General features: G+C 37.9%; 1 protein-coding gene across 1 annotated transcript in view; it reads right to left on the bottom strand.

The window, feature by feature from the left end:
* BLTP3B (bridge-like lipid transfer protein family member 3B) overlaps positions 1–24,391 on the bottom strand; it is a 61,054-nt gene extending 36,663 nt beyond the window's left edge. The window contains exons 1-5 of the mRNA XM_065649179.1: positions 24,186–24,391; positions 8,109–8,271; positions 6,950–6,988; positions 3,813–3,904; positions 2,081–2,270 (exon numbers count right to left, since the gene is read on the bottom strand). Of these exons, the coding sequence (XP_065505251.1) occupies positions 2,081–2,270; positions 3,813–3,904; positions 6,950–6,988; positions 8,109–8,271; positions 24,186–24,229 (528 nt within the window). The 5' untranslated portion in view covers positions 24,230–24,391. The remainder of the gene's footprint in view (positions 1–2,080; positions 2,271–3,812; positions 3,905–6,949; positions 6,989–8,108; positions 8,272–24,185) is intronic.
* Between the last annotated feature and the right edge of the window lie 56 nt (positions 24,392–24,447).

Here is a 24,447-nt window from a genome sequence, read left to right as displayed (position 1 = left end):
GTCGGGAATTAAAGCCCTGATCCTTCTCTCTATCTCCAGAACATCACAGAAATGTTAAGTTGGTTCAAAGCAGGCAGAGGTAATAAGCAGCATTTAAAATATTCAGAAGAAAATAAAGGTCATGGCTATTGCATACTAGGTTGCTTGTGGTGGAGGGAAAAAAAAAAAAAAGATTGTGTAGTTTAGTTTCAAACTGCTAAATCCTAGTATACACGAAAAGAGCAGGGAGGGAAGCAAAGCTACAGGATGAGAGAGGCCTGTCGAGTGTTTTATTTCAGTTAAAAGAGAAAGTTAAACATCGAGCACATACACACCCCACAAGCTTTGAATCCATTACATGGACTTCTAGAAGACACAGCAATCAAATATTAGTATGATACAAGAGCAGCAGGTACAGCTGCATATGGAAAAATCAAATATGGGAAAATGAGTGAGCAGCAAAACCACAGAGAACATCGAATGAACAGTACATCAAGAGGAAAAAATCATTAATTCTTGTTTCCCTAAAACACCTTCCTACATTACTCTCTGAAGAAAAAGAGGTCAGCTGTGGGGAAAGTGGAAGAGGGAAGAGTTTGTTTGGTATGTGTCTTATTTTTCAGCTGTCATTCTCCTCTTGTCAATTTGAAAACTGCACAGACTACATCCTGAGAATATAAGCAGAGACTTAAGTAAAACATAACCAATGTGTTTGGGAAGCAGGCACACACAATGAAGTGAATAAGATGGAACGGCGCAGTGCAAAGTAGCCCCAAAAATACTATTTGCAGGAAAGCAGAGTACCTACCTACCATCCTCATCCAGGAGATGCCACATGAATGGAAGCTTCTAAAAAAATTCTAAGGAGATTCCTATTACATCAAGAGTGTAGCTATAGTGCAAACCTAAAAGCTGACTCCTTTAAAATGTAGTTTAGTACTAGCTATCTTTATAGTACAGTGTTGGTTTTGTTCTTTCACCTTTCAACACAATTTACTGCTAACAAATCATTCGCTACAGTTCCTATAAATGTGTATTTCCAGAATTCATTGCACTAAAAAGGAACACTCCTCAAGGAAAGTTCTGTTGTGTATGGGCAAATTGTTCAGAATGAGATTCTTCTTAGAAAGCACAAAATCAAAAAATATGGCAACACAAAATTCCATCTACTCAAACTTTACATTTTCCTCTTTAGACTTCATTAACACATAAGCATTAGCCTACAGATAAGCTGCAGGAACGACAAACTGTCAGAAAAATAGCTTTGAACTTCATATTTTTCTTTGAGTTTCTTTCCCTACATAAAAAGCAACTACAAGACCCCTTTAACTCTGAGTAAACTCTGTCTGCCCCATAATAATCAGCTCTAAATAAGTAAACATGGGCAAAATTTGAAACACATATCCAAGGCCAGATGCATGCCAAAATAAGTCGTCCTCAATAAAACATACAATATTTAGAATCAACCCTACAGTCAGTATAGATTTTACTTTGGTTACAGGGGAGAAATCAAAAGAATATAGTGTACACCAAACTAGAACTTCTACCTTAGTTTTCCCAGACAGCAAGGTATGTACTTTACTGCTATTACCTTTTTGTGACTTAATTATTCCAAGAAAAAAATGTTTAATTCTTGCATAGGAACTTGATTAAAACTCAGAAATGCTTAAAGAAATCCTTATTAGGTAAACTCTCACAAGCAAATAAATAACCATTTAAAGCTTTAAAAATAATAAAAAACCCCAGCACAACATCCTATCCTTCCACATTTAATAGACAATTTTTTTTTCCAGTACTCTCAGAAGCCTGGTCTAGTTTGCAGTTTAAAGTGCTTGGATAATGTTGGAGGGGAACACTACATGTGCTTGCCCTGGTCTTTGCTCTTCCCGCTTGGGCCACTGCTAGAGCCGTAACACTTGATCAGACTCTCATCCACCGTTTTCACATCCTTGTGTTCCTAGAGTACAGCTGAAATTACCAAGCACAGAATGTCTCCATTTCCAATAACAGCACGTTTCCTACACTGTACAAGGTTGCAATTCAACTTCCTCCTCCTTTACACAAAAAACAAGGAAAAAAGTTAGCAGATGAGAGTATTTACCTCTCCACGTTGAGCTTCTTGTATTCTTGTAAATCTGAGGTCGGCATGTTCCCAGTTTGCATTTACACTATATATTCTCAGCTGGGAAAGTTCAAATGAAGCATTAAAGGCTTTTGCGCCAATCCTTATTATAATGGAGTTCACAGAAACTGAAATTCCTTCTACCACTTTTTCAGCAAAGCCATATTCACTAAAAAGTGAAATGCCAACATATTAGATATACACCTAATGAAAGGGTGCAAAATTAAACAGCTGAAACACAACATGAAATAAACCGTAAAATAAGTTCCTAATGTATTCTCCATTTATGATTTTTCGTTAAATATAAACAATCTAGTTTACAGCAGTTTCTGCTCTGCCCTATGACCCTAATCTCAAAATAATCATTCAAGAAAATACTTTGGATCAAGATCAATCTCCATGAAGTATAACAATTGACGCAGTTTTCCATGACACATATTTTACACACATATAAAGACAGACAAATGTACCCCCCCAAAAAAAAATACATATTATACATACATAAAAATAGCAGTCTACAACATTTTGTAGAAATCCTACTCTTCTTTATGTGTACATAAGGACTAATTTATGTCAAATGAATTATTTGACAATTCCAATCTGGTTAGTATTTATCTCTATAAGCTAAGTTATTCCATCCATTAAAACTAATTTCTTCCATATATGCAAAATAGCATGAAGTATCTGCTTTTTTTCATTCTGTAAAAGAAAGGCATCCTAAATGGATGTTACATTTCTATACCAAATCAACAGGCATTCCAGTATTAAAAAAGATAAAGCAGTTGCAATTTTTCAAATAAAAATGTTATGCGTTCTGAACGTTTTAGATTAATGAACGGAAAATTGTATTTTAAGTATTCCTTTAACATCTAAAATTTTTGCCTTTGGGTTGTTTTTAATGCTTATTTTAAAAGTACAGTTTATGTGGTTTGTCATTCCTTTTCCTTTTTACAACTTTCGTCCTACAGAGAATCTCTATGGCAATGATTTTTCAAGCTGTACCCTCGAAGAAAGAGAGGCCCACGGACTATTTCTACAAATTATACAGAAGCTAAAATAAGAAAAGCAATCATATTATCAAATTCATTCCTCTATGGGTCCCTATGCCCACTGAAAAATGTTTTGAGTCCATAAAAATAAAATTGCTAGGGGGGGCAGTGAGGAGAATCATTGATGTAGTGCTACATTGTCTCCCCAAATTACTTAACTTTTGAGCTATATACTATGCATGAAATCTTTCAGTAAGATTTGCCTGACACAAGGAAAGAGAACTTTAAAACACCACACTAATAAATAGCCCTTAATACTGGTTTTTTTAGACCAAACAAACTTAAGAAAACCCACCCTAACGTTATATATATTTTCCAAATAGGTTGAAGGCAAGCTATCTGTAATTTTCAAAAAAAACTTAATATCAATTAAACTTGGTATATTCTTGACGTAGTAGTTGCACCCATATGAAACACACTTAGAAAGTTCCATACATAGTTCAGATGTTCTTTCCAGGCTGGGGTCTGGAGAGTTTCATTATCACTATACACATGTAACCCCATCCAGAACTATAAAAAAAAAAATTTTAGAGAGATGGAAATGGCGAGCTACATCCCTATATATTTCTGGAAGTTTCCAGGGGATCTAACTGTTTTATAGTAATTCAAAGCAAGTAATTTAAACTTTTTTGGATCAATTACTTGGAAGTATCATCACTGACCTCTGCCCAGACGCAGTTGCTATAGGAGAGGGTCCATTAGGGGCACGTGGTTCTTCACAAGTGCTCATTTCCATTACAACTTTATCCAAGGACTTGAAAAACAAAACAAAAAATTGGAGACTTAAGAGGTAACAAAGTTAATATACAGAAAATACTTCTTAACATGACAATTTTCCCATAAACTTTCGTAACATATGAGAATTACCTTTTTTCTGAAATTTGTTCATATAAATTTTCAAATTTTGTGCATTCTAATAGACCTCCCAGTCAAACATTGGATTACAGAATTCTTGATCCCTGACTATCCACCACACATATGTTCAAACATGGCATTTTGAAAAGGGCACAATTTAACCTGCACTCATTTGGGTTTTCTTCCTATATGGTTGTTCTTTCCATGAAATATTTAATACCTCCTGAGTTTTCCAAATGATTCAATAAATTCAGAAAATTTTAATGGAAAATATTTGAAACTAGTCCACTAAAACTCATGATAGGAGATGAAGTTTTGTGCTACATCTTAAAAACAAAACCTGAATATACATATATATATATATATATATAATATACACACACGTGTATATGCTCTGTGCGTTTATACAAATCTTCAGGAGATCTAGTAGAAGTAATTTCTAAAAAGATACATTCTAGTATAATTTGCGACACATCATATTATAGTAAAATTGTATGCAATTATTGTATTCTTTGTACTTGAGGTAGGGCACTTACAAAAGAAGGTGGGCATTAAGGGAATGAGACACCTAAATCCTATTTTAAATGAGGGTTGTATTTAAATAGAACTATAACACACATTATAGATAATGCAAACTATCGGGGGTGAAGAGAATGGGAAAAAATCAAATGCAAAATCTCATTCCCAGCAATGGAATAAATCCAAGATTTCCTAACTTACTTACAATGTCTGTGACCTAAATTTATCATGCTGGAAAGGCTATTAATTTAAAGCATATAGCTTGTCCTGTTGGAAGCTCATTCAAAACAGCTGATATTACTTCCTCACCTAGCTCTGTCTGTATACCACCCCTTCTGAATTCCTACATTTACCCCCTCCTAGGTCAGACAAATCACACTAAAAAGCTTTGTCCTCGATTTTAGATTTTTCACGATCTTTATTATCCCACTGTGTTAATTGTGCCTGTCTTCATAATCCACTTGCTCCATAAACATCTTTGTTTGCTCTTCTTGTCCATGAAATGCCCTGGCTACCATCTAGAAATTAATAATCTCTCTACTCTGGATTTATTTATACTTCACTGTATTGTGGTACTTCAACTGAAACATTAGCTGTTAACAGTAAATCTGGACATTTAAAAATTATTTTCTCAGCTGCCTCAATGAATAACTTGCTTTGCAAAACAATAACAGCAGAAAAAACGACCAGAAGAAAAAAAAAAAAAAAACAAAACGAAACACAACAATTCCTTAGTTTTGATGGTGGGGGAAAGCCAAGATTTCTCCAGTTATGCTACCATTTTTGGATGTTTGACCACTCTCTTAGGGTTTCTTCATTTAAGATCTTTGGAACAATTTCCTTCACTACATGACTAGTGCAAAGAACAGTAGGGCAGTGATTCAAGGTGTTTGTGTAACAGAAACATGAATTTACAAAGAAGCCCTGGATGTAGATACCTATCTATTCTTTTTTCCCTGGCAACTACTGTACTTTGATAGAGCAAAAACTGCTGCATAGCACCCTTGGGTCCCCAAAGCACTCCTAAAAATTATATTGTTTATCATGTAGAAACAGAAATTGATTACAAGCAAAGATAACTTAGTATTCCCCACTACATTAACAGGTGTATTTTCACAAAGGACAACTCAGCTCAATTAAACTACCTTTGGCAAGCCAAGTGGGTTTTAGTTATCTCCTAGGCTATGCAAACAGAAGATGTTGTTCCAATTTAATCAAATTCTCTATAGCAAAAATATCCCCATGAAAACTGTGGAAGTTCAGTGATGTATTATAATAAAGGGCTGAAGTTGGACATGTAGGCCACCAAGTTCACCTTCCTTTAGAAGTCAAAAAGGCTGTTGCACGGTCTGACATTGAAGAGTGAACTTTTGTTATCAATCTCCATTTAATGCATGTTTTCAAGGAAACCTTATTGTAAAAAAGGTGACCTTGAAAATTATCTTGGCATCAAAGATTGCTAATGTAAATTCAATACAAGCAAATCAAACAATCAGGCCTTGCTACTACAGGTCAAAGCACGTAATCTTTAAGAATAGCACGGCTTAAACTGATTTCCTAGTTTGGCAGCTGCATCTTAGAGTCAAGACATTGAATCATCCCAGCTCAGCATTACCACACTTCAAGCTCTGTGTGTCAGCAAGAAGCTGCACAGACATCAGTGCATTACAACTGGGTCACTAGCAAATGCATCAAGTATTTAAAACAACGTGTCTTTTCCAATTCCTAAAGAATTACAGGGACATTCAGGAATTCACTGCAAGACTGGGAGGCACGACAGTTAAAGCAATATTCATTCTTAAGTAAACACTATTAAGAAAGTTTAGCCATCCTCAAGCAAGTCACTTCTGGTGCTACCACACTTCTTAGTATACTTAAAAAAAAAGAACAAAATTAAACAAATGCAAGAATTAGCATTACTTCTAATTGTTCGTGAGTCCTATTTACACATTTCATCCAGGTTGTATCATAAGCTGTGACAGTAACTCTGTAAATGTTACGTTATCAAAGCTGCTGTAACTAAGATCATTGGGTAGAGTACAGATGTAGAACAGAAAAGTCCTTAGAAAAGACAGTTCCAGAAGAGCAGCAGGAACTTGTAAATGGGTTTGTTGGATAAAGAACAACCCTTCAAGTAAACCCAAATTAAGATATAATGACTGAAGAACTTAACCAAAATTAGCTGACAGTCAAACATTTTATTGCTGATGCCCAAACCCATAGATTAAAAAAAAAAAAAACAAACCAAACAAACCTACAAATAAAAAACATTAAGGCATTTTGTCTTGATCTGTCACTACCCAGAAGAAAGGAAAGGTCAGTTAATGTTTCAGTTATTTCTAGAGTCAAGTCACAAGAGCTATATAAATATTTCAGACAGATTCTGCTACACAGAGTATATTTAGGAGTTGATCTCAGAACTCACCAAAGAGATGGGATGTGTTTTCAATTTTGTCCATGGTATCTGCAAGAGAAAACAGAGAAAAGAGAAAGCAAAGTAAATATTAAATATACAGTAAAATGAAGTATTTGTTTAGAATGTGTTTTACATATACAAATTATACTTGTAATTCCTGAGCTCAGAATAATATTACTTTCAAAATATCAAGTTTATCTGAAAATATCATATAGTAAAGTTACACATACCTATAAATTTATTTCAGGTGTTACAAACAGAACTCCAAAATCTACTTATCACTGAGCAGAAAACAGAGGAACAAAACATAATCTGTCTCTTTAATACTGAGCTGTCAAGCATCAGAAAAAGCAACACTGTCTTCCACATTCTTTCCTTTAAAAGGAAAGAAAATCCACATTTGCTCTGTTGGCCTACAAGTAATTGGATGCCTACAACAAAGCATCAACTTCACTGCATTCATAGTAATCAGGACAATCTCTCATTAGGGAAAAAAAAAAGAAAAAAAACCCAAACCAACAACAAACAAAAAAAAACCCACGACAGACTGAAGAGCTGCCAAAGTTTGACCAGATCGTAAATTCTATCAAAAATAAACCACAGCTTCATTACTTATTCTCATGTTAGCATAATCTAGGAGAGATGATACACATTGTTTCAATTCTTATCAGCCACAAGGATCAAAAAAGCAACCTCTACTAGATTTAGAATGTTTCCACATTTCCCACAGAGACGAGAATCCCTCAGAAAGATATTTTTTGAAATAGGAAAGGAACAAGAGGGAAAGCAATAGCAAGGGAGGGGTAAAGAGAAGAAATAACACATAAGAGAATAACACATAATTATAGAAGACTAGTCACCATGGGCAAATACAAGCTTTTATCTCCACCCCTATTTCAGGAATAAATTCTACTCAGAGAGGAAAAAAAAAAATTAAAAAAAAAAAAATCACTGCTTACTTTCATCGTTTCCATACATATTTGATGTCATCACAAGAGGAAAAAAGGATAAGAAGTTATTGCTGGTAACATGTTTGTTTTTCTCCAAAATTTTATCAAGCACTCATCAAAATTTTCTATTAATACAAGGGTGCTTCAAAGCTTACAGAGATAGAAGGGACAAAAGAAACATTTGGCTAATTAGCATTCTGGCACAATAAAATACTCACCCTAATGGATGCTTTATTGCAAAAGACCTTGTTTATAGCAAGCCATGTTGGGAGATCCAGCATGTTCTGAAGCACCTCTTGATCCAGCTCTAAATTGGTCAGTTGACCTTCCCCCTTCAATGTGCTCAGGTTGATCTTGTCAGGTGACAGATTTTTGGTGAACCTAAAACCAAACATGCACCTTAAGTAAATGCATATAAAGCAATTGGAGCTGTCCCACATATAGCTGACAATTTAACTTAAAGCAATGGTCTAGAGGTGAGGAAATCATCTTAGGTTCTTAGGTACAATTTCCCCCTGAAAAGAAATGGTACCGTGAAATTGCTTTGTCCCTCTAAATTTTTGCATCTTGTTAACTCCATTTACAAATACATAAACAAAATTAAATATATTATGAGGTATCTTCTGACTTGTCCATCACCTAGAATAACAAATCCTTCAAAGTATTTAACTATTTATTTTAAACTATATAAGGTAGAAATAAATCTATTTCATTTTTCTTCAGAAGGAGGAAAAAAAAAATCCCAAACCTCTACAATTTATACTGTCATTCTTAGAGAAAGCAGGAGTGGCTTCGAATTCACCCAGGAGGAATAACAAAAAGCTACTCCTTATAAATAGTAACTTTCTATGTACATTTACAGTTAAAAATCTTGAAATGAAAACATTTACAATATTTATTAGGTTTAATCATGAAACTGAATAACAAGTTAGAAATATACATACACAGAAATTTACACACATACAGCACCATGGTGTACATAAATATTGGATGAAAATTTGAAAGGTCAATCTGATATACAAGGGCTAAACCCTGTAACTACTTAAAAGAGTACATCTGCAATAAATGTCATTATACTTCAAAGGTGCTATGATTTGCTGATACAACAGAACAATCTACGTGACTGTGTCAAATGGTTCACATGCTTGTGAGATAACATGGCAAAAATCACAGGTACTCTACTCCCAAATCAACAGCTGTAGCATTTTATCTACCACAAGCTGAAGAATAGGCTGTACTTAACCACACTTGCATTGTCGTGGAAAATTATTTCTGCTTATGAGCTGGGTCTAATTTTACAAGATTAGGTAGTAGAAGATACTACTGTTTGCAATACACTTTGTGACTTTTCCCACCAAAATCTCCCCATGCTGGTATTCTGCAGGCAGAGAGCAAAGGAGTTTGTCTGTCCACAGTGATGGAACATCGCCCTGAAGCACCAACCCAGGAGAGACAACTGCGACATTTCCTTTCCATTCCCAACTGACCTACAAGGTCCTTGTTAAGTCAGATTCTCAGGGGGAGATGGTGAAAGAACGTTGGAAAGCCTTTCCTCTTAACAGTTTCCAAGTGTGGCTCAAAACACAGCAGGCATTTTTCTCAGTCCAACTGCTTTGCTGCATTCTTGCGATGATTGACTTTGGAAATGCATTTACCCAGCCTGATAAAATGCAAACTTCCATTTTACCACCCCTATGAAACATTCAGCCAGAAATCATAAACAAACAGTTTCATCACCTGTCAGTTTTCTCACAAAAAAGGAACGCTCAAAGATCAAGATATCTGGGGGTGGAGTTGCACCAGGGAAGAAACTTGTTCAGAATTAAAAGTTCCATTTATTTATTTTTTTAAACTATACCAAGTCTGAACTTATTCAGGATGTATTTGCAAATAATATTAGACAAGCTTCTATGAGAGAAGTGTTGCAGGTGTTTCTGTATTGCTTACACAGCATAAATTATCCAGAAGGAACGAGCTTTGATGCATGAATAATATTTTAACAATTTCAGCAATAAAAAGATATTAAGGCTATTGACAAATACGTTTTTCTTGACAACTAATGTACTTCTAAAAGCTCTATTAAAAAAACATGACGGGGAAAAAAAAACAGTTAAACTATATACTTTTCTGGTTACCCTTCTTTGCTCCTTTTAACAGGAATGGGTAATGAGAACAGCCTTGCCTCAGGAAAACATCCCGTCAGTAACCACAGAACATAAAGCCTTCTAGCTCAGAAATCATTGACAAGTCTCATCCGACTTGGCCAATTCAAATTCCTAGAAGAATAAAAAAAAGCAGCTATTGAATGTTTTCATTCACATCATAGTATCTCTCTCAACTTTCTAGATGACGGTTAACATAAGAATCACAAATTGGTGTTATTTTAAAGTCACATTTACACAGAGAATGCCGATACACACACACAGACATACACAGAGCCTCACAAGACTTAGCTCTGTGCAAGGCCCCCTCAGGGTTCCCTGTCGCTGTGCCACACAACTTGGAAGCAGATCTAAACATCACCTTGGTCTCAACTGCAGACACATCACAGTGGAACCCAGAGGATCTAGAGGAGTGGGTTTCCAAACTTTACAGCAAGAAAGACACCAAAACACCAGTAAGGAGGAACATGGAGACAGCAAAGCCAATCTTCAGTTACTTCTGACATCCTTCAAACAGACAAAACAGAAGCGAGTCCCTCCCAACAAGGAGAAGGACAGCAAAAATCATCTTAACAAGGAGCATCACTTTTCCCTTAATTTCTACCATTTTAATTCTTCTGAGAGTGTTGCTTTGAATTTGTTACCTCTCCAGCGAAAGGAAAAATGCTCAGAGCACTGCCTCATTCAGCACAGACCGATGCGAGAGGATTTCCACCTCTATGACGACACCCTTCATTTCCAGAGTCACAGAAAGAAACTCAACAGGTGAGCTGTGAGCAGGTATTTCAGGTGTAGGCACCTCTAGCAGTAGATCTCTTCATTCCATTTCCACAGCTGGAATGTGACTGATGAGCAGATGCTGAGGAGACTCTGGTGCATCCTCAAAACCCATAGTAACTTCATAATACACAACAGCCACAGCTGCTTTGTCCAGAGCCAATTTTCCGCTGTGGATGCCAACACTTTCTGTTTCTGTGCCAGTTCCCTGCTCCCTCTAAACTCAGTTCTTCCATAGAATACACTTTTGTTTGTCTGTTGGCTATATTCAGCACTTCGGAACCATTTCATACTACTTGATATAACAGGAAAACCTTTTTTTAACAAAAACATTTTTATACAGCTTTTTATAAAACAGTTTTTTACAGTGGCCTCTAACTTAAAAAATAAAAAGGTAGAAGTTGGCCTATTGGGCAGCTAGCCCTGCAAAATACAATGTGATCATACCCATTAATTAGAATTTACAAGAATTCAGATCTTCATGCATAAAACTAAAAGAGCCAAACGACAAAAAGAACAGCATTTTCAGTTAAAAAAAAAAAAAAAGCCTCAGGGTAACCACATCTGTCCAAACTGTATTACTCTTGAATTTGATGGCACATTAAACCAGGACATGCCCCACTGAGCCAAACTGCTTTGACTTTTTCTTACCAGTGTGCTTCGCATTTAGTCAACAGAGACTCAGGGAGAACGTGTGAGACAGACACACCGATGTGTGTCTAGTGCACCTTCTAGTGACCTTGCCAGGAGCTGGCATAATCACCACTGACAAAGTTGTTACTCGGATAAAAACGGCGATTTAATATTTTAATACTATTAACTTTCAATGTTAGGATTAAATTAGATGTGAATACTATTCTAAATATTATGGTGTTGGAGACATCTTCTAATATTTATTGCCAGGCAAAATTTAAGGAGGAGTTTTGGAGGTTGGCAAGTTATCTCTGTATCTAAAGAACTACCGTGCCTCTGTCAGTACTGTAACCTAGAATGCTTAATTGCTTGAACTCTAGGAACTTATTAGGCTATCATATTTATGACATAAATTGTTATGTAGAGAGGTACTTCCCATAAAGTTAGGGCAGAATCTTGTTATTATGAATATGTAGTAATTAGAAATCTTTGATCATGTCATGATGTTTCACAATTAGAAATTTTTGATCCAGGAAACCCGTTTAAGAATTCTGAGAGCTTTTCACATAACTAACTACTCAGTTAACAATGTCACCAATTTCACGATAAGCACACATTCTTCCCTCTGACTTTGCACAAGCAAATAGTTCCCTCCAGCTTGTCATTTGTTTTTCACTTTGGTGTTCATTCCTTAGAAAGAGTTAATTAATCCTTAAAAACTGGGTCAAAGTGGGAGCAGAGGCCTTGACAGCAGGGCCATTCCACCGCACAACATCCCATGAACTCCCGACTGATGTTCCTCGTCTAGGGAACAGACTGAGTGTTAATACCCACTACTCAGGACAAGAAGCAAAGCTGAACAGAAAACAGTAAAAGGGAAGGGCAAGAAGAATAGAAATAAAGGACATGGCTGAGTTCACCAAAGCTTTCTGTCACATTGTTTTACTGTAGCACTAAAACACCACTGTTACTGAGGCAATACATCCCTGGTTTGCTAATGCCACGGGATATTCTCAGGAAAAATGTTTTCATGGATTTAGATTCAATTTCACAAACTGCCCTTCCTTTCTCAAAGCACAGGATTTGAGATCTGATAGCATCAATTTCAATTCAGTTTAATACTTAATTCTACAAGGTAGATTAATGCTATAAAATATTTGACACTTTAAAGGCAAGAATCCAGAAATATGAAGTTATCAATATCACAAGCAACCTGACACAGCTCTCTTGGGCTCATACACACACACACAATCTAAATATTACTATGAAGTTAGATAAATGATACAACTTCAATTTACAAAGTACAGCCTAAGAGTTTAGAGCAAAGAATACAAGACTACACAATAACAACACAGTAGTAAGAATCACATGTAGAATAATAAGTTACAATCATTGTATTTTCTCAGGGCCATAACAATTCTTTTAGTTCTTTTCTCTCTAAAACAACTAAAAACCTACACAGAAGACACACCTTTTTTTCCTTGCCCCAAGTATTCATTTTCTAAAGTTTTGTTTGTGACAACACATGCTTGGAGCTCTGAATGGAGCACTCCAGCATTCTTGCAGAGAAGATGACCAAGAAGTGAAACCAGAAACAGAAAAACAACCAAAAAAACCAGTAGCAAAGACAATGGAAAACACTTCTCTGAAAGAAAAAGCTTGTGGTTTGTGTAATGAAAGCAACAGACCACATGAAGCTCAGAGCAGCGCTCCACAAAGGTTTGCAGAGAAAACCAGGTGCCTTGTCAAGTTTGTCAACAGAGGCCCCAGCCTCTGGATTTAACAGCGAAATAACAGAAGTCTGGATCACATTTTGCTTATCTCCTTGGTATGAACTAGAACTCCTTAAAGAGATGTATGGTTCAAAACAACAGGCTCTGAAAAGGGACAACACAGCCTAACAAGGACTGCCAACTCTATCAGTAATAAAGCAGCAGAAATGGAACAGAAAGATAAATGGGGTTTTTTCCCATTTCACCTGTCTGAACCATGTTATTAGATCACTAAGGATCTCTGTATAATTTCTGAAGCAAGAAAAGAATCTTTTTTCAATTGTGTTTCTGAGGAAGATATTGGCTTCCCATGACTCTAGCTAAGAGGGAGGAGGAGGCCTGCTATAATATTGCTCACTGTACCATTTCAAATCTTAAGACTTCGCATTTAAACAGAAGAGGAACACAACTAACCCTTTGTCAAATTTGTCACAGGAAAAAAGCACTGGGATCATCAGAGTGTTTTCTGTTATGAGCGAGTTCCTCTCACCTAGTGGAACATCACAAATCCAAGCTGATTTTCAAAAACTGGTTTGATCTGAAAAAAAAAAAAAAACCACCCTCTAAATCCTTCCCACTTTAAAATAAGGAAAAACAAAAAATAAAGGCCCATCAAACAGGATGCTTCAGGCAATGTAACAACTTCCTCTCATATTTTCTTTCCTGTAGCCAGAAGCAACATCAAAGTGTCTCAGAAATAAAACATCACTTGCAAATATTGAGTTCAGGCACATTGCTTTATTTTCCCCCATGGCAGCACACTGGTAGTTAAGTCCAAAGTACCAAGATGCTTAGATCTATTTAGGTGACAGCAAGTCCTAGACAAGAAAAAGACAGGCTCCCTAGATTAAAAAAAAACCCAAAACCTTCTACATACCAGTAACATCAATCACAATGACATTCAGATGAGTTCTTAGTAGCATTCCCTTCTTGATCCAGTTATGACAGGAGAGAAAAGAGGTGAGACAGACTATGGTAACACAGCATTAAAGGTTCAGTTGCCATTAAGTAAATGGCAGACAGGCTAAAGACAGACTTTATAGATTCAACAAGTGATTGACCTGCATTGAAACAGTAAGGCACTAATGGAAATTTTGCATGGATCTGATATGTTGGGGAAAAAAAAATTTATACAAAAACCCCAAACTTCTGTAAAAGACGTCTATTTTAATCCTTCAGACCTGTGAAACAAGATTAGAATCAAGCAACTGATATCCTCTCTTGGTACTTTAAAAAACTTCTAACCAAAAAGTACCACAAGAGCTGCTACAAAAATTAACTATACAGTAAGGGCTTAAGGTTAGTAGAAGCTGGAGAGGAGACTGCAAGAGAAGCAATATCTAATACGTCCAAGGGATACACAGAAATCCAGAGGCACTTGAAAATATTTAGTAATGCCTCAGAAAAAGTTGGTGAACTGTGAAGTAGCAGAAACCTTTGAATAAATCCTGGCTGTCTTAGGGATGTTCTAATTTTAGTGCAGTGTATTAAGTAGTATTTCACCCAGCAAGAAACCATTAACTATGGTTTATGTAAGATTTGTAGTAAATGACTTTTAGCTCCACAGGCTGAGTTAAATATGTGTAAAACTTGACAGTAACATTGAAGTCACATTATCAAGTCCACAGAAAACTGACCTCCTGAGGAACACACGAAGGATCTCCATGATTTGCTGCACAGCATCTTACGAAGGTGATCACAGGTCAACCCTCTGGAGCAGGACAGGGCATCCCCCTGATTGCACACCCAGCCTGGACTTGCTGCTCTCAGCTGGCCATAAGTCACAGCACACTAGGTAAGTCCAAAACACAATCTGCAAGCCTAGAGCTTCAGGTGGGACTTTTCAGGCTTTACAGGACCTGAACCACCTAACACTCATCAGGCCTTCGGAGTTAAAGACAGATCCTTGTTCCCAGGCAAATCACTAACTAGGACCCTGATTCAACAACCAGCCCATACTTGTGTAACACATTTGGTGCAGCATCACACCACCCTCCTTATCTCTCCCATCCTAGGAGGTGGGGTGATGAACAGGGCATCTGACATGCTGATGCTTTCCAAATAATCACTTCCATTTCATCATTACGCAGAAGGGCTTCAGCATGGACTCCTACTCCAGCTGACTTCCCAAAGACAGCTTAGTACACCCAGCCATTCACCCTAACACCCATCCCATACATTCTCAAATACTAACATTCCTACCAGCTGTCTAAAATTGACAGTATATAAAGCTTCCCCTAGCTAATTTTGTAATAATATATACAGGAAATTATTTTCTGTCTATTTGGAAAAACTGTATTGGTTGCTCTTTGGGTACAGGCAGAACTGAAACAGCTGCTGTCATCAATGGCTATTATCTAATTATGTGTCATACAGCAGATCTGCTCAGATATAGCCAAGCACTGCACATAAATGAAGAGCTTACGTTGCATGAATGATAATCATCTTGTAAGTAAAATATTGCTCAAGTAATTCCTGTTTCATTTATGATAAACCTCAACACAGAACAACATTAGCTTTTCTATTCCATGAGTCTTTTCACGTATCATTTACATAAGCACAGAAATGGTCAGTATTATTAAACCCTAAAAAATTGTTTCAAACATGACAATCCTCTACATGACAGACCTTAATGCATACATTGAGTACAAGATAACATAAAATCCTTAATATCCTAAAAACATGTGGTAAGCTATGTGCAACTTCCATATTGCAGGCAGCAAAAATAACATATCACATTTTGAGAATTTGCTTATACCTGGTAACTATTACACTCCAGTAAAAACACAACATTCTGTAAATAATGCAAAGAAAAGCCACTTGATGCAAAATAATTTTATAAATATAAAATCAAGAAACAACGGTGCAATGTAAAAGCATGACAACATTTGCCTTTTGGAAACTGCATCATTCATTTAGGTGACATTGGCAAGTATCTTTTTAATGCTAACTGGTCAAATCTCACAACAAAATGAGATTTTTCACTAAAACATTAACTATAAGGACTATTTTAATTTTTTAAAAATAATCAGCTATTCTTTACCTATTCTTAGGTAAAAAGCTGGCCAATCCTTCAAATATCTATCAACACAGAGTTAATAAACATCAAGTTACACAAAGGAATGAAGTAGGTGAAAATTATAAACAGCAACATCAAACTGTCTGAAGGTATTGAGAAACACCTACAAGACTACAGTCAGAAACTACACACAGCGGTATGTTTATAATGCGATTGCTGGTTTAATTCAAAAACCAGTTTTGCAAATGCTTAGGACTTCAAAAAAAAAAATCAAACACGCAGCTGTATAGCAAACGATTATTTTTTGCAGCATTGTAAGTTACAAAGACAAACAGAGAGAAAACCCAATTAACATTTTATAGAGCTCATTTCACTCGCAAACTTGTATAAATTATAAATGCATACCACCTCTTACATTTACTCTACGAAAGTGGGAGAGGGGAAGTTACCTGAGGGCAAGGTATTCAGACAAAAGGCCCCTACTCCTGGTGAAAGCAAGTGGGCAGTTGCCACGGCTTCCGAGAAGCTCCTGGTACTCACTTGGGTAGAAAGGATATTCACAGCAAACCAATGTCCACCAGAGCCCGCTGGGATCGCTGCAGGGAACGGGACACAGGGGACACACAAGGGATCAAGTTCAAAGGGGAAAAAGGAGTGATACAATAATGTAAGAGAGTTTCAGCTAAAGGTAACTGCAGTTACAACAGTTTGTTACACATCATGACATTATAGAACTGAAAAGGAAACAGGCCTGTGTAAAATGCTAGATTTCTATTACAATATCCTTTGCTGTCTGGTACTACAATACTGCAGACATGTTTGAATGAACAGCTTACAGAGAAAATTTCAATCATGCAGAAAAGGTCTATATGTTATAGCCAACCGAATTCAGAAACAGTAAGTGTATTCGGAATGCAAGGAACATAGCCCAGAGAGGCAGCATAAGAGGCTTTTATTTTATTTTGAAGTGAGAGACAGCTTTTCAATTTTATTTTGCCTAGTCTGAGATTTCTCAGCCCACATTATTCATTCCCATTCACGGTGTCTCAACTTCACCTGTTCACAAGCCGTACTAAAGAAAGATGATTCCACAAAGGTAAGAGGATGGGACTTCCTAGATTTGCTTCTGTGTTTGGAGCAGTGCTACAAAGACCTGCGCACTTTTGACATTCTGATTTTGCAGGCTATGAAGTTTTAGTACCTTAAGCTTCTCAAAAATTAAAAAATAATATATTTAGTGTGGCAAACCATAAGGCAATTTAAAAAAGGGGTTTTTAAATGTCTTCACTTTGAAAAGATGCCTCAGCCTAAATGTAATTAATTCCTACACTTTTACCCTTTTGGGTACAATAAAATGCAAGCATTTGGGTAGTGTCCTTAGTAGGCAGTTTGTTGCAATATTGGAAAAACATTTAAGAGCTTTATCATCACTCACGTGAATTACCGAGACCCAGTTACAAATGTTTATTTTTCTAAGGTCTCCAGATCCCCAGCAATGGGAGCAACCACAGCATGAAAAGGGTTCCAGAAGTAGGCAACCACGTAACTTCAGATAGCTGGATCCCAAGGTTGCATCCTTGGGGAGCCAGATAAGAGAAGCGGCCAACTTCTCTGAGAAAATAAACACTCTGGTATTCTCAAGCTATATGGCAAACTGTACGGCAGAGCTGCCCCAAAACCTGTGCTGGGTTGTGCTTCCCACAGCAAAGCTGCTACATCAACACAGAGGAGCTGGTAAGTACTAAAAGCCAGAGCCTGAGCTGGAGCTCTTTTCTTACTCTCCTCTCCTGTTTCTTCTCATGAAAAGAGGAGAGAATGAAGAGATCTGAAGCCTGGTCAGCACCAGCTCCACAGAGCTGCACAGAATTCCTGCTGGAGCTGCTGGATTGAGGAACCTGGGCTCCACCGTGAGCAGCCAAAAACTAGGTATATGGTATTCTCATGATTTGCAAAAAAAAACCCAAAAAAACAACTGTGAAACAGAACTTCATGTAAGCCTTTCTGATTCCATTAATGTTTCATCAGAAATTGTCTAATCTCTTTTGCCCAATCTGCTTGTAGATGAAAACAGAAAATAAAACAAAATACACTTTAACAAGCACCTCTCACTCTGAAAGCTATTTGGGACATACTTTTATACCTCTTTAACACAAAAAAAACCCCAAAACAAACAAACAAAAAAAAACCCACAAAAAAAACCAACCCACCAAGGCTTCGGCAGGAGGAATACCAAATTTTAAAAAATGTAACCGTGGGTTTTGTTTTGATTCTTACATACTCCATAATCATTTGAGCAAAAGACACAATTTTATTCCTCACAGGCTTTATATAAACACCCTTTTTCCAGAGAATGCTTCATACTAGCATGTCAGCTACTTGAACACAAAGTAATCTTCAATATCATTTTGATTCTGAAACTTGCTTTTCAGTAATACCATTGTGAGAATAATTTAAAGACAATTATGGCATACTATAGAATTAAAATGCTACCAATTAATTCCTGTTGATTCTGCAAATGCAGAAATTTTTATTATGTATACATAAGAGTTGTCTGACTTCAACAAAGCTGTGGCAGAAAGAACTCTAATTGTACAAATAAGATGTCTGCAGAATCAGCATCCAGATTTATAATACATTTGGAAAAATAACGTAAAACAAGCTGAAAACCAGAAGTCAAAGTCTGTGAGTTTGTTTTATTAACCCAAATGCTACTGAAAGCTTAAGAGATCTTCCTGAGATGACACACAAGATTTAATAGATTTAAATCATAATAAATGTAATGATTAAGAATTTATTATTATTATTATTATTAAGAAATATATTATTGCTCTTTACCTCCGAAACACCTTTATAATTTCACAAAGCACCACAGCAATTTCAGTTTGGCCTTTTGGAAGATATTCTGTTACAAAAGCTTAAAATGCAATACAACACACGAAGCTACTAATAAATAGAGAAGTAAATGGTTTTTTTTGTTTTGTTGAAAAAAGCATTTATTGATTCCTTTATGCTCATCAGAACACTACTAACACATTCACACAGACAAAGCAGTTGCCAGGAAGTCTCCACTTAAATTCAAAAAGTACTGAATTTCAAACATAAGAGAAATTAAGAAATACAGGATTATAATGAAACTTTAAATTGCTCTTTCTCCTCATTCTTTTCTGCTGTCTCAAGCAGTTTTTTACTACCTGTCCTTTTTCAGACTGTTTGTTCACATTACGCCAACACTTTCCATAGATTCATTCAGAACAACATAGATTGTTATGTCTACATTGTGGTTTGCAACTTTCCCACATACTACACAAGCCAATAAAGTCGGTCAGGTAAAACAGACCCTGTAAAATCCTCAGTACAAGCAGAGAAAGAAGCTGGTTTACACTTCTAGGAATAGTACACACTTCATGTTCTTTGGCTGGCTAAAAGAATTGGACAACTTTCAGAAAACTAAAGTGACACAGAAGTGGAATACATGAAACTGAAAATAAGCAGAAGTCCTACTTTAGAAGTTTCAAAGTTCATACAAACAATTTTAGTCATTCAGTTACAGGAAGGAACAAGCCCATTCTGGCCAAATAAAGGTGTTAGACTCATAGCTTCTAAAAGGAGTGACCTCAGATCTCTTGAGGTGGCAACATCCCCCAGCGAACAGGCACGTCTTACTGGTACAAAAGCAGGGTAAGATGCGGGTCAAATATTTAGGTAGGACACACATCAGTGAAACTGCACCAGATGATGCAGGATATCACTGTTTATAGCAGGATCAGCTGATTCCTGATATCCATATGATTAGCACGCTATTCTTTGTAAAACTAATCTTTGCATGCATTTTTGAATGATTTCTCATCTATGAGGTGAAAAAAAAATGGTCACAAAATTTACTGCAATTTTCTTCTATTGAAATCTTAGTATTTTTACATCTATTGCTTCAGGTGAACAAAAGCAAAGGTCTAAGTTCACATGGAACATTAACTAACGACACAAACTGAAAACAATTTGAGTTTCTGCCATATCAAACACTTTCAAGCCTCTTCCTGTTTTCTTTGTGAAAATAGCAAGTAAGAGTCAAATAATGTAATTTTTTAAGTTGAAGTATGTGTTATTATTGCTAAAGCTAAGTTAACATCTAATTGAGACGAAGGATGTCATACTCAGTGGGGCAACTTAACTCAAGGTTGAGGCAAAGTTTGTAAGCTTTCCTTCATGCTTCTTAGACCTGTCTTGATAAACAACACACTTTCTCACAGAAAGGCATGGATAGTGCAGATACTCACACAAAGACTTTGTTAGACCACTCATTAGCTAGAAAGGGAATTTCAGTCAATTATACTAAAAGCCAAAATCAAAAAATACCTGAAAAAGCCCTTATACAAGTCTGTGTCAGTAATACCCAATCTCTGGAGATATCTTGGATCCATATGGTTGGGATGATCCCTTTATAACCACTGACAGTATAACAGGAACACTATTGTGAACTTGCATAGTGCAATCTAGCATCCTACTGGACATCTTTAAGAGCATTGTTTTATGCACTTCTCTATAAAATCTAACTGAGGAAAAAGAAGTAACGCTGAAAGGTCGTTGTTATCAGAGCAGTGCACGGAAAATCTTGCAAGAATAGGTGCTGTTCAACAAGAAATCTCTCACAGATGAAAACTTGTAAAAACACACCTGAAGATTCTACACAAGTTTCAGTTCACAGGGGAAGATCTCGACAACAGAAGTGATCCCAACACCCTGCAGAAGACTCCTCGGCACAGTGTCTCATTCCTGCCTTTGTAAAGCATAATGACATTATCCAGATACACTCATTTCATTTCAGGGCATGTATATTATGAATTAAAGACACTCTACCATCCACATTCACATAAAACCCCACACCTAATACAATCTGGAGCTGACAAAAATTCAAGGCCCCAAATGACAAACTCTTCGCCTTAGCAGATTGCATTTATCCCACCATAATCTGAAGAATATAATAAAAATATTTTGTTCCCTCCCCTTCTCATTTTCTTCCATAGCCTTGAAGAATAGCAACACATGTTGAAGAGAGGGCAGAGCTTATATTTTAAAAGTTTTTAAAAGACTATGAGAAAACTGAAAATTCATCACCAGATCCTAACATATGATACAGGCTTGTTACAAGCTGAGTAAATAAGCTCTGCTACCCTTATTGCTCTTAAGCTGTAACACAGCAATTAGAAAAGCCTTTTACAAAGGTAAAAAGTCATTTAGCTACCAACACTGTTCCAAAATGCAGTTTGGGTCTTCCTCGTCTTCTTGTTCTAAGACCTTAAAGACTCATACCAGAGTAATCATTTTCCTTAGCTAACAAATGTAGAATGATAAGGCTCCTTCACAACACCAGCGTCCATATTAGTTCATCTAAAAGCACTGTAAACCACTAAGTGGAAATTACACTGCTGAATGACACACCACTTTTGAATTTGCATATATGTAATTAGATAGTAAGAGAGCTGAAAATTGCTAACACAGGAGTAACAGATATTGCAGCAATCTTCATAGCAAGTAATGCTAAATCCATGATGATTTGGGGGAGCTGGACAAGATGACCTCCAGGGACCCCTTCCAAACTCAACCGTTCTGTGATTCTGTGATTTGTGGTAAAAAAGGAAAGCATTTCTCTGTAACTGAAGATACAAGTTCCTATCTTCCATTTGTTCTTTGAGGTACGTATTTGATTTGGCTCTGTTCAAACATAGAGAGAAATAAAATTATAAAAAGTGAAAGTAAATTGAGATAACAGGATAATTCTTGCCATATCTGCTTTGTTGAATATGGCAAAGAGCCATCAAGTTTTGAGGACCCATAAAAATTGCAGAACAGGAACCAATCTAGTAATAGAGTACAGAGTGAAAGTGTCATTTAGTAACCTCTGTACGACAGGAAATTCCTCATGTATTTGGCTCCAGACTGAAATAAAACAGTGTGTGAAGCATACTAAAACCATGTTCTTATAAACTATATTGAAGAAAACCCTGAAATACAGAACAACACTACCCTGAAATTTAAAAAGCCACCAGATTTATAGGTGCTCCTGTCACCTGAAATCTGTTTTCTTCTGTAACCAAATTCTGCTACCAGTGAAGCACCAGTTCTGCAGGAAGAAGAGATATTATCTGATCATGTGGTTAACAACACCCATAGTAATGGGCTTAATAATAATACTGTCTATATTTTAGGTGGCAAACATACTCTTTTAATGTCAACATAGTGTGGAAATGAGCCTCAATTTCCACTCAGAAACCTTGTGACAAAACTTGTCACAATCAATTGACCTTGTCGTGTTGAATGAGTGTTATCACACCACGTAAGAAAGCAAAGAAGAGATTTATCAACATTAAAAGGTACTTAATTCTAATCTATGCAGCTGTTTATTTGAAAAACTAGGCAAAAAACAGCTGTTACTCATGCCCAGTTCCTCGACACATTTTGGTCTTTAACCTGCAGCACAGAGACAAGAGTTCACTTCTGTTTCCATACAGCTTGCTAAATAGCACTATGGGAAGTGAGCTGAATCAGCCAATTAAGTCCGGTGACTCCATACACGTTTCTGATTAGAAAACTGACTCAAGGCTGATGACATCTTCATATTGCATTTCCATTCGCACAGTGCTCGGTTATTTTCATATGAAGACAAGATTTCTTTACCAGCATTCCCAGCTACAAAACTCATAAGTGGAAGAGAAAAATTACTCTACTACTGCTTCATACATCATATTCAGTGGATAGATATCAGAGGATTTGGAATTAAAATGGTGTTTTCCCTGTGCATCATCAACAGATTAGTAAAATGACTGTCATTTCATTTTGTTTGATTTTCTCTATTTATTAGCGCTGATGAATATAAACATGTTTCAGAAAGAAAAAAAAAGACACGCACACACAAAATAGGATAAAACATCTGGGAAATAAGCAAATAAAAGACCGACATTTCAGGTTATACTTCTTATTTTACAGAAGTAAGCTCTGAAGAATAACAACACTGTTGTGTCATGACAGATCAAGTACCCAACAGGTTTTTGTCTCTCTTTAGAAGATGAGAGAAATGTAATGGGGCTTTTTAAATTGTATTAATCATTTTGTGTGCTTTCTGCAGTTTTTCCATCTTTCAAGTACACGACACTGACAGCTACAAAATTCACAGTCGGGGTTTTTTGTTTGTTTGTTTTCTTTAATACATAGGCATGTTAGATATTATTTCAGTCACTGGGAAAACGTCGAAGTTGTTTCATCCCCTCGAGTGCACGGACACGCGTGTCTTTTGTTACCCGGCCGCACCTGGCCCTGCAAGAGCTCGCATGTCGCGACCAGACCTGCAAGGACACTGACCCCGCCCCAACACCCCCCGCCACCAACCGAACTGGGGCGGCTTGTGTAACCCCCTCCCGCCTTCCAATTACGAGGGGATTTGGGGTTTTCCACCGTCCTTCTCCACGCTCCCCGTCGCCGCCACGGGCCCCGCCAGCGCCCCCCGCCGAGGGGCCGCGGGCCCGCTGCCACTGCAACCCCCGCCCGCCGGCAGCGTTGCCCCCGCTCGGCGCCGTGCGGCGGGGGCGGGCACCGTCTGCCCGGCGGGGCGGGGAGGCGACCGGAGCCCGGCGGTGACTCACTCGGAGACTCCCGCCTGTGCCAGGCGGACCGAGCCCCCTCCTCGCCTCGGGCGGGTGCCGGCCCCCCCTGCGCCGCCGGGCACCGAGCGAGAGGGGTAGGGGCCGTTTATGCGGCTGTCAGCCCCGGACAAGTGGCCGGTCACCCCGAGGAGGCGGCTCCAGCTCCACCTTCCCCGGGCTGCATGAAGCCTGGTCCCGCCGCCCCACGCCAGGCCCCGGAGGCGCGGCGCCGGGAGCTGCGGCCGCCGCCCCCCCCGGCACAGCCCTCAGCCCACCCGGGGCACCGTGCCCCACTGACCTGGAGAGATGCTTCAGGATCTGCTTCTTGATTATCCCCGCCATGGCGCCTGCCGGCCCGCGCCCCTCACGACGACCGGCCGGGAGCGGAGACGCGCCTCATCCCTCCGCCTCCCCGTGCCCGAGGCGGGGAGACCGCCGGGAGCGGAGCCGCTGCCTCCGCTTGCGCTCACTCGGCGGCCGCCGCCATCTTGGCTGCAGCATCGCCTAGTGACGGGGGGCGGGGGCGGCAATGGGGAGGGCCGGACCGGAGACACCGCCCC

This window comes from Caloenas nicobarica, chromosome 1 (assembly GCF_036013445.1).
Source record: "Caloenas nicobarica isolate bCalNic1 chromosome 1, bCalNic1.hap1, whole genome shotgun sequence".
NCBI classification, from domain to species: Eukaryota; Metazoa; Chordata; class Aves; order Columbiformes; family Columbidae; genus Caloenas; species Caloenas nicobarica.
This window is presented reverse-complemented; position numbering and strand designations above follow the sequence as displayed.